The 10,173-nt window shown below is 36.0% G+C and overlaps 1 protein-coding gene across 2 annotated transcripts; it reads right to left on the bottom strand.

Moving 5' to 3' along the window:
• Nucleotides 1-297: 297 nt before the first annotated feature.
• LOC107876460 (exosome complex component RRP41-like) lies at nt 298-9,424 on the bottom strand. 2 transcript variants are annotated; one of them, XM_016723379.2, is made up of 3 exons: nt 9,267-9,424; nt 7,721-7,792; nt 298-1,520 (listed from the first exon to the last, which is right to left on the bottom strand). In XM_016723379.2, exon 3 carries the CDS (start codon nt 1,512-1,514, stop codon nt 747-749), a length of 768 nt encoding a protein of 255 aa, XP_016578865.1. In that variant the 5' UTR covers nt 1,515-1,520; nt 7,721-7,792; nt 9,267-9,424; the 3' UTR covers nt 298-746. The 2 variants fall into 2 exon arrangements, with proteins under 2 accessions (XP_016578865.1, XP_047262923.1); XM_047406967.1 differs by lacking the exon at nt 7,721-7,792 and having other exon boundaries at nt 9,267-9,419.
• Between the last annotated feature and the right edge of the window lie 749 nt (nt 9,425-10,173).

Genomic DNA, 10,173 nt, shown 5'->3' with positions numbered 1-10,173 from the left:
TCCATTTGCAAGTTTTTTCATTACAATACTTGTAAGCTATGTGGAGATCTGGTGCTTCATATAGTCATGAAATGACATGTAACCTCTGGCTGTTGCAATCAACTGCGTTAGCTGCTGAACTTTCAATATGACCTTTCTTCTTATACGTTTAGCCCCATATCCATTTGCAAGTTTTTTCATTACAAAACTTGTAAGCTATGTGGAGATCTGGTGCTTCATATAGTGTCATGAAATGACATGTATGATGACCAGTGAGCAGAGCTAGAATTTTCAAAATTTGATAAAGTAAACACATGATGAAGCCAAAGGAATTCAACATCTATTCAACAACATACCCCGTGTATTCCAACATCTATTATTCAGATAAAGAATTGAAAGTTGTTAGCAAAACATTATTGGTGATTACAGCAAGGTGGAAAAAATAAGCAGCTTCACAATAACTGGAATTTACATGTATGGCTTCTTGTTTGATTCACAGATAGGTTTTAATTTCAGTAGCATGTTTCATGTCGCAAATAAAACTTCTCATCGACAGGAAGTTTCACAGAAAAGACCAACCACTACCTCAACTTTCAAGCCTCACAAACCAGCATACAAAAACTACAAGCAGTTTTCATTGGATAGACCGTCGCAGCTAGTGACGCAGCTAGTGACGGGTAGATCATGCCAACTCTTTTTCTACAAGGATGTTTTGACGCCAAAAGACTTCATAGACTTTGTTACGTGAAGGCACTAAGTAGAATGCACTATTCTTTTAAATCAGTGACAACATCTTTTAAACATGATCTCATAACCTCTCCAAGTTTGGAGCAAGCACCAAGGCATAGCTCCATTGCATCGTGAATCTTTGGTGTTGACCATTCTCCATCTACAATCAGTTGAGTGACCTGATTACGTGAAGGCATACAAGTAATCATTAAGCTACCATCATTATAGCTTTCTTCCTCAGAAACGGGATCGATGACAAGGTTCTTTCCAACACAAGACACAGAAACTGAGGCAACCAAGTCATACAGCAAAATTCCTGCATCTGCTAAAGCTAGGCTAGCACATGATATGACCACAGGAAGATCACTTCCGCCAGATTCCAATACCAAAGCAAAAACATCCACACAAGTCTTTGGGAAAGATTCCAGAATTATAGCACCCTCTAAAGCTTTGTGCAACATTGAGGAAAGTTCCTTCTTGTCTGATCCCTGCCCACGATTAGGGGTTGCAAAAGTTGTGTAACTAACATCACAATTTAAGCGTCCTGTATCACTGTACATCATTGCTTTCTTACTTTCCCTTGGCCCAAACACAGATACGATGACCTTGGTGTTTCCAAACTCCGCATATGCTGATCCTGCAGCTGGGCTCACAGCACCAGTCCTCAGATAAGCAGGACGACACTGATAGAAGCCACGACTATCGGGGCGAACCCAATCAACATCAGCAATGGGGATTCTCTTCTTCTTATGCGTTGCTGGTGACGGTGAATATGTCGCTGGCGTTGACCCTGTTTTGCTGGCCATCAGCTTCTGCAAAGAAAATTTTCCCATGTAGGTGAGTCCAAGTGTTCGAAGCAAATTTTCCCATGTAGGTGAGTCCAAGTGTTCTCTTCATTTAAAGATAATACAGAAAAACAGTACAAAACCGAGGGTTTTAGACATTGTAACATCATAAAATATAATTAAAACTCTCCACTAAAATTGAGTAAAACCAAGTTAGAAATAATATGATGGTATTACAGACTCCGAACGCTCTTCTAAACCCAAAAGACCAAAACAGTTAGCAAAACCAACAAGAAAGCTGACCTAGCAAAGAAATTTGGCCTATGTTACAGTAGTGTAAATTGACTTCGAATTCATTCAAATAAGCCCTCTCAATAATCTTAGGCAAGGACTAGTACAATTTGATAAAACACGAGCTCTTAAAGAAGTATGAATCTTCAAATTGAACTATAGTAAGTATGAATCTTCAAATTGAACTATAGTAAAATGTAATAACATAACTAAAAAAGGGTAGCCCGGTGCACTAAGCTACCGCTATGCGTGGTGTCCGGGGAAGGGCCCCACCTAATAACATAACTAGAGAAAGTAATATAGCCATATAGGTGTCACTTGACTCTATATGGGCTGAGGCAAACTCACTAACTAGATCATTTCAAATTTGTCTTATTTTGACAAAAACTATGGAGGGAAGGAGTTGTTTGTTCCCTCCTAAAATCAGGTATATTTTAGCCTATATTTGTTAAAAAAACTCACATTGTGCAATACACATTATATCAATGAGCACATATCTCAACACTTCAGCGCGGGGGAGTAAGGCCCCGCAAAGTTCCCTCGTAGTTTGAGCCGTAGGGCGTTTCGAGTGAGGCGCATTTCCGGCTCTAAAAGATTGAGAAGTTGCTTCCTAAGTGAGTAACGTGTTAACCATATATAATTTTCCTAATTTCTACTTTTTATCACGTGGGAAATCTAATAAGCTTTCCATCGATATAAGATTTGCCCAAATCCAACACTCGGGTAAGAAGTTATGGCTAATTTAAGCCTTAGTCGTAAAACTGCATCATTTAACTGCCTGGCGCGTCGTGGAGAGGGTTGATTTGGCAATTGTCAATTTCCAGTGGAACCCCGCGATGGTGGCGTATCGCGGAGGAGTCCCGGGTCCCAACCAATGGGAAAACACGATGGCTCCGCGTCGCGGAGGCTGCCAATTTCCCAATTGTCAAATTCCAATGAGCCACCGCGATGAGTGGCGCGTCGCGGAGGCCAATGAAATCGGATTCCAGTTCAATTTTTCCAATTTCGCACAGATGTTTAAAAGGGCACTTTGGACCTTTTCCAAGCCTATAAAATCGTGGAAACACTAAATCAAAGCCATTTACAAGCATCTTATGAGGTTTTTCTCAAGTTTTCTTTCAACATAAACCCTAAGTATCCAAAACCTCTTCCAAGAATCTCAAGAATCCACCATGAATTTCCTAAATTGAGTCAAGATTCAAGGTTCCCAAGTCAAGGACCTCAAGAACCCTCATTCTAGAGCACGAATACAGTTCCAAAAGTGAGAGTTCATCAAAAGCTTCTAATTCAAGGTACGTGGGGTTTTTGAACAAGGGTAACCCTTTCACCCTTGTGCCCAAAAGGCTATTTACATCATGAAATTCTTGAAATATATGAGGTTTTTACATGAATTTGAATTGGGTTTTTCACTCATTATTATTGAATGCATTATATTGATATTTCCCATGAATTAAGAGTCAAATGGCATGATTTCTAAATATTTTCTTGAGTATTTACAGCTGGCTATAAACCCCATGATTTTACTCCTTCATAAGCTAAATATTTGCATTGTTGAGATATTGAAGCATATGGCTATATTGAGATTTTGAGGTAATTTGCTGAAATTTCCAGATTTTCACATGATTTATGAATCTATATGCTATATATTATTCTTTTGATAAGCTTTAACTTGAGATTTAATTATGGGTTAGTAAGCCCTATTTGAGACTTGTGAAATTATGAACTCTTGTGCTATGAGCACCCATGTTTTGAGTATTCTGAGATGATTGAGAAATGAATTGACCTAATGGTCCTTGAGCTTTGAAATCCACTTCATTATATGAGATTATCGATTTGATTATTGGGTTCGTGATGAACCATGTGATTATTCTAAAAGTGGATTTTTATGAGATGAGCGCAGATAATCTAAAGGGAGTAATATTTAGCACCGAGTGGGTAAGTTACTACGGTTTCTTACCCCAAAGCTACGTGCCACCGTAGGTTGGGCCTGAGGCCGAGTTTATGATGATTATGATTGGGCCCGAGGCCGAGTTTCATTTAGTGATCAGTAGACCTAGGTTATACTCCTTAGCAAGAGTATGACGCTCCTCCCCAACGTGGGGTCTCTTCCTTAGGAGGACAAAACGTTGGACTCCATGAAGCTCGCATAGTTTATGTCGGTTACGAGAACCTCCCTTGACATTTAGACTTCGAGATCAAATACTTACTTTCCTTCCCTATAAGCTATTTTCCTAAATGGTTGAATTGCAAAGATGTTTCCCCCAACTAAAGTATTTTCTTGATGTGAGTTTTTCCTAAATAAAAGCATCTTCCCTTGTTATAGTACTTTAATAAAGCCTTGAGGTAAGTTGTTTCCATAAACTAGAATACCTTTCCATTTGAGATGGAGTGATTTCCCTAAAGCTTGAGATGAGATATTTTCCTAAAGTGAATAAAATGCCTTCAAGTATGTTTTCAAGTTATATGATTCCGAATTCCAAGTATATGAGTTCTAAATAGTTATGAAATGTTGAGCATTGAAGAAGTTTTATTCTCCATGAGACTTATGCATGAGTTGAAAGTATTGTTTAAAGTCCCTTAGCCTTTGGGTATTGAGAACAAGAGAAGATTTTGAATTTTGAGATTCAACAATGATGGCTCACGAGATTTGTGTTACATGCTCCATTCTACATGACTTATGAGCTTTATATTTTATACTTGTTCAAGCCATGTGAGTCGTCTCATAATGCATACATGATTTGATTAAAGAAGCTTGTTACTATTTTATTCATATCCATTCACCCCCGCATACTCAGTACATTCTAAGTACTGATCCACACATATGTCTATGTGCTACATTGTGTCATAATATAGGTTCAGGTGCTCAGTCTCAGCCTCACCCGTGATTCTTCGAGTACCTTGCCTACGTTTTCTGCAGTGGTGAGTCCTCATGATTCGAGGACCGATCTTCAGATATTTACCGTACTTGAGAGACTATGTTTTATCTTCAGTTCATTTCGAGTCAGTTGGGGACCTGTCCCAACGGCTCTCTAGATTTTGATTTGTAGAGGCTTGTCAGACTAGTGTCAGACTTGTGATGTGTCGAGGGTTCAATATTGTGGTTTTGTTGAGATTTCTCTATATTGTGGTCTTATGGACCGAGTATCTTTTCCATATTTCCTTTCATGTGATACGACTATGCTAGTGTTAAGTCCATTCTTATCTTGAATTGAGTGTCGTTGGTGGAAACCGGCTCTAAGGGTTAGCTTGGGGCTACTCGTAACCTTAGGCATTGTGTGACGTCCCGAGAGACGATTTCGGGTCGTTACAGGGGGTATTAAATTGTTAAAATCGCGTGTATTTGACACTTAACACTATTAAACGACAGGCAAAAGGTAAATTAGCAAACAATATGTTTGTAGAAGTATTAGCAATCAATTAATGATCAACTCCTCCATCCCAAACAATATGTTCACAATTTACAAAGAGAAATACTTCAACCACATATTCTTAGAAGTAAAATTTTATGCACTTTGATATTCCCAAACCGCAAGGCACAAACACGAAAGTAAAATAGGAAAAATGAAAAAAGCATAATACTAACAGGATACAATATTCACCATATATTCCTTGCTTGTTCCGATTTAACCGGGGTCCCCCTACCTCCAGTTGCCCTATTTTATGAGACTTCTACCATATTTTTTGTTCCTTTATATTACAGTAATATCCAGACCCATATTGTTAGCATATCGACTAATCCACTGGATAGCACATAATCCTACCGACCAAGGTTAGGCTAATGAGAAGGATTCACCCCACCCCCCCCTCTCTTTGTGTAGAGGGATAAATTCACCAAATGTATACACAAGGAAATAAGAGATAGTGTAAGATAACCCAGAAAAGTTTCAGACTCAATGTCTCAATATCTAGAAACTTGGAAGGTTGAATTTACTAACAAATGTGTGATAACCAATCAAACATACAGACAGAAAGAAATAAATAATACTTACAGATAAACAAAGACTAGAAAGATAAACACATCAATTTTGTTGTTAGGTTATTAACATCCATCTTTATGGAGCTATGAGACAAAAGACACAACTTGGATCAAAAAGTCTAGTTACAGGTTTGATCTACAAAAAAAAAAAAAAAAAAACTAATACAAATACGCTAAAAGATTTTTGAGGGCTGGCGATGCTAGGTTTGGAACTCAATGTTATAGCTCCACCCCTCCACCCTTCTCCACTTAAATAGCACACTTTTTCTGCAGCAAGGTTCAAACGCCTGACATGCAGCTAACCCACATATCACAATCTACGGTCTTACCACTAGGCAACCCTGTGGGAAATGTGCTAAAAGAACTTTATCCTAATAAACTTGGAGAATGTGAGGATGATGTTCAATCTGTGCGATGAATCTACTATATAATGTGTACCAACTTCCACTGCACCCACTGCCACCAGCACAATGTGGTTTGAGTGCGTGTACAAAAAGTCTAATTACAAGTCTCCAATGCCAAAAAAAAGAAAAAAACAATAACATACAGAAAATGTGCTAAGATAAAACATTATCCTAAAAATGATGCCCAATCATCATACCATAATGCCCTTGGCAGTGAATCTGCTATATATGCAGCAAGTTAAAATGCACACACTACCTTGAACTCCATATATGTCTACACATGTAATTTCTCGACAAACTACCCTTGCATACCTCACCTATAATGTATATGTAGTATGAACAATGTCAAGTCATCATGCTCTTCTGTCCCAGGGAAATAACAGGGCGGAGCCAAAAAGTTCTACTAGGAAGATTCAAAAAAATCCAAACCTCCATAATGAGCAAATAAACTTAAGTACACCAATGGGATCCAACAATCAATATATTTACAAACAAATTTAGTCTTTGTGCTAATTATACAAGGTATGGCCAAGCGGCCAATGAAGTGGATAGGAACCATGAGGTCTCACGCTCCTATTCCAGCAGAGACAAAAATCCTAGATGATTTCTTTCCATCTATCCTAATCGCGGTGGATATAGTTACCTAGTACCTCTTGTTGGTGGAAGGTGCAGGCTAAGTATCGGACTCCCCTGAAAATGAATTACTTTTTGAGGATCCGCACCCCAACTCCCACCCCCACCCCGACATTTTTGAAGAGTCTAAGCAACATAGGTGACAGGTATCCACGGAATTAGTCGAGGTGCGTAAGCTAGCCCAGACACCACGGTTATTCATAAAAGAAATGTTACTACTTATGTCTTCATAAATGTTACAGTCTATTCTTTCCGGATACTGGGTGCGTTTGTTGTTGCTACTGCTAATTATACCAAGTAACTTTTCCAACAAAGGGGATTCAATTTAACCCTCTTCACAAACATAGGCCCCCCACCCACTCCCACGGGAAGCAGAAAAAATGCATATATTTATAAAATCCAAAATTCGCATAATTAGGAATGTACGTGTTCATGTTCAAACAATCATGAAGCAAAATAAAGTAAAGAAATTTACTAATAAATTAATCTTCTGCTCTTTTCGTATTCCAGGTCGAGTAGAGCCAAATAAATAGATATATTTGGTTTATAAGGGTTTAACTAATTCAAGTCAATACAAAGTCACTAATTCACTATTTCAAGTCACTACTTCACTAAATAAATTCTAGTACAATTCAAACAATTAAATAAGTCAAGGCATCCCATGTCCCTCTCACACCAAATAATCACAACAAAAATTCTAAAATTTCAATTATTCACTAATTTACAAGTTTTAGGTATTCCAATTATTCATTTCCAGTACAAGTCAAATAATTCAATCAAATAAGTTTATATGTCGCATGTCCCTCTCACACCATATAATTCAAACAAGACCATATCCAAATGAGATTCACATACTTTCAATTCTGCAACGTACAATTATGATCCATGGTCAAATATAACAAACTAGAGGGAAATCAACTAACCTATATTAGGCCGGAGTTGAAGAGAAGGAAAGGAAAAGTCGGAGCACCAATTCAACACTGAAGATCTCAACCCTAAAAAGAAATAGAAAGAGTTATTCTAACAATCTCTGGGAGTGACAGTTTCAATCAGTATATTTATGCCTTTGGTCAATATAACAACAAAGATAACTTGGCTTCAATATATAAAAAAGGTGTTTCTAATACAAAGTAATTAATTATTTTTCTTTAATTAAGCATTCAAATGAGGCAATTAACATAATTTTACTACAGTCGACAGTTAAGTTTCATGTCACTGTCTTAGTTGTTTTTGGATTAATAAGATCTAATTCATTAAGTGTGTGTTGATCTTTTCTCTACGAATCTTAACCAAATTACTATTTTCTAGAGTTAGTTTGAACTTCTTTTATTGTTCATAAGTGGTTTGAACTAGTTGAAATTCATATTTGAAAGCAGATTTTATTTAAATAAAATAACAAAAAATTCCTAAGAACCTATTTGAGGAAACTTGATTTTGAGTTTACATATGGAAACACTTCCAGATTGCAAAACTAAGACAACGCTGCGCCTCATTCCTAAGTAAGTCAGACCAACCAAATAGTTAAAAGTGTAACAAATTTTGAATCAATGAATCTGATTACTAACAGTTACCAAAAGTCTACAACTTCCAGATGTCTACCAAATAAAAATATACAGATTTCTAGCAGTTACATGTGGAAAAAAATCATAGCATCGACATAAAGATTATGGATTTCTCAGCCAGGCAGACTGTACATGTTAGTAGTAGATACATTGTTACTTAAATTTAATGTTAAAGGCCTTCGAATTGGCTCTTCTTAGTGAACCACATTTCAGAATCTCTTTCAGATGCTTTTTTTAATTATGCAAACAGATTCTTTCTTCGAATCATCATTTGGAGTAACCCCTTTAGCTTTGGCAGATTCCTGATTAGCGTCATCATTTGTACTAGCCTCTTTTGATTTGTCATAAGTAGTACCATCATCTAATTTATCCTCGGTTACATTGGCTCGGACAAAGTCATCACGATATTCCACTTCACCACCTCTTACGCTAGCAGAAACATCTTTTAGGTTCACCCCACTACATTTCACTTGGGAATGATCATCACCATTGGCACGTTCTATACCACCCCATACACGGGAAAAATCATTAATTAGTGTTTGTTTAAAACTAATTAATGAATAGATCTAATTAGATCTGCTCATCAAGTCTTTAACAAAGTCTTACTACAATTACATGTTATGAATTTAATGATTTCTACAAATTAATGTTTACATTTCATTCGTTACCTTTCCTTAATCCCTCTCTGTTTCTCCACTAATTCTCTCACTCTACCATCACCATGTTTTCTTCCTTTCTTCCCTAACTCCCTGTTTTATTAATTTCATCAGCTGTAATAGTTACTTTCCTTTTATTGTTTGAGAAATCCCCAATTTTAATTCCTCATTTTGTTGGAATTAATTATGGAAATCCCCAACCTCTCAGCATGATGGAAAATCTAGAACAGAAAGAGAGAAGAGAAATTCACCAGCGGCAGCAGCGACGGGCGACGGCGACGGCAGCTGCAGACAAGAGAAAGATAATGAAAGTATAACTGTTGTTGCCCTAGCGCGTTGACTAAAAATTTGAACAAAAAAGCGACGAACAAAGCTATTAGATTACATTATATGTAAGGTACCTCATTAAAGTGAGTTCAAACATTAAATTAAATAAAATATTTATATAAATGATAAAGATAAATATAATAATTAAATTTAATATCTTTTAAATATATAAAGATGAAAAATTTATTTATTAAAACTATTTTTTATCAAAAATATTTTTAAAAATCATCTATCAACTGTAAATTACAATAAAATAATATAATGATAGAAACATCAAAATAATATAATTAAATCTAATCTTTATACATAAAAAATTTCTCAAATTCGTCTGACACTCATCTACCACCTATAAATAATAACAAAATAATACGATAATAGAGATATCAAAACAATATAACTAAATCTAACCTTTACATAAAAAAATTTCTCAAAGCCGACCAACATTTATCTATCACTTGTAAACTGCAACAAAATAATACGATAAAAATGATATCAAAATAAGATAATTAAACTTAAATTTTACACACAAAAAATTCTCAGAGCCGATCGAGATTCATCTACGAACTATAAACTACCACAAAATAACAAACTAATAGAGATATTACGCTAATATGATTAAACCTAATCTTTACCTAAAAAAATTCAAAGTCGTCCCACATTCATCTAGTATAGGTAATTTAAAATAAAAAATAAGATAATAAAGATATCAAAACAATCTAATTAAACCTAACTTTTACACAAGAAATTCTTCCGACATTCATCTACGACCTGTAAACTATAAAAAATATATAATAGTGATCACAATGCTTCGATTTTGATCCAACTAATTAT

This window comes from Capsicum annuum, chromosome 1 (genome assembly GCF_002878395.1).
Source record: "Capsicum annuum cultivar UCD-10X-F1 chromosome 1, UCD10Xv1.1, whole genome shotgun sequence".
NCBI lineage: Eukaryota > Viridiplantae > Streptophyta > Magnoliopsida > Solanales > Solanaceae > Capsicum > Capsicum annuum.
The sequence above is the reverse complement of the archived record's forward strand: the minus strand, read 5'-3'. Positions and strand labels throughout refer to the sequence as shown.

What these genes read in the sequence shown, in the direction of transcription:
- LOC107876460 (XM_016723379.2), bottom strand. Translation starts at nt 1,514, where the DNA reads ATGGCCAGCAAAACAGGGTCAACGCCAGCGACATATTCACCGTCACCA.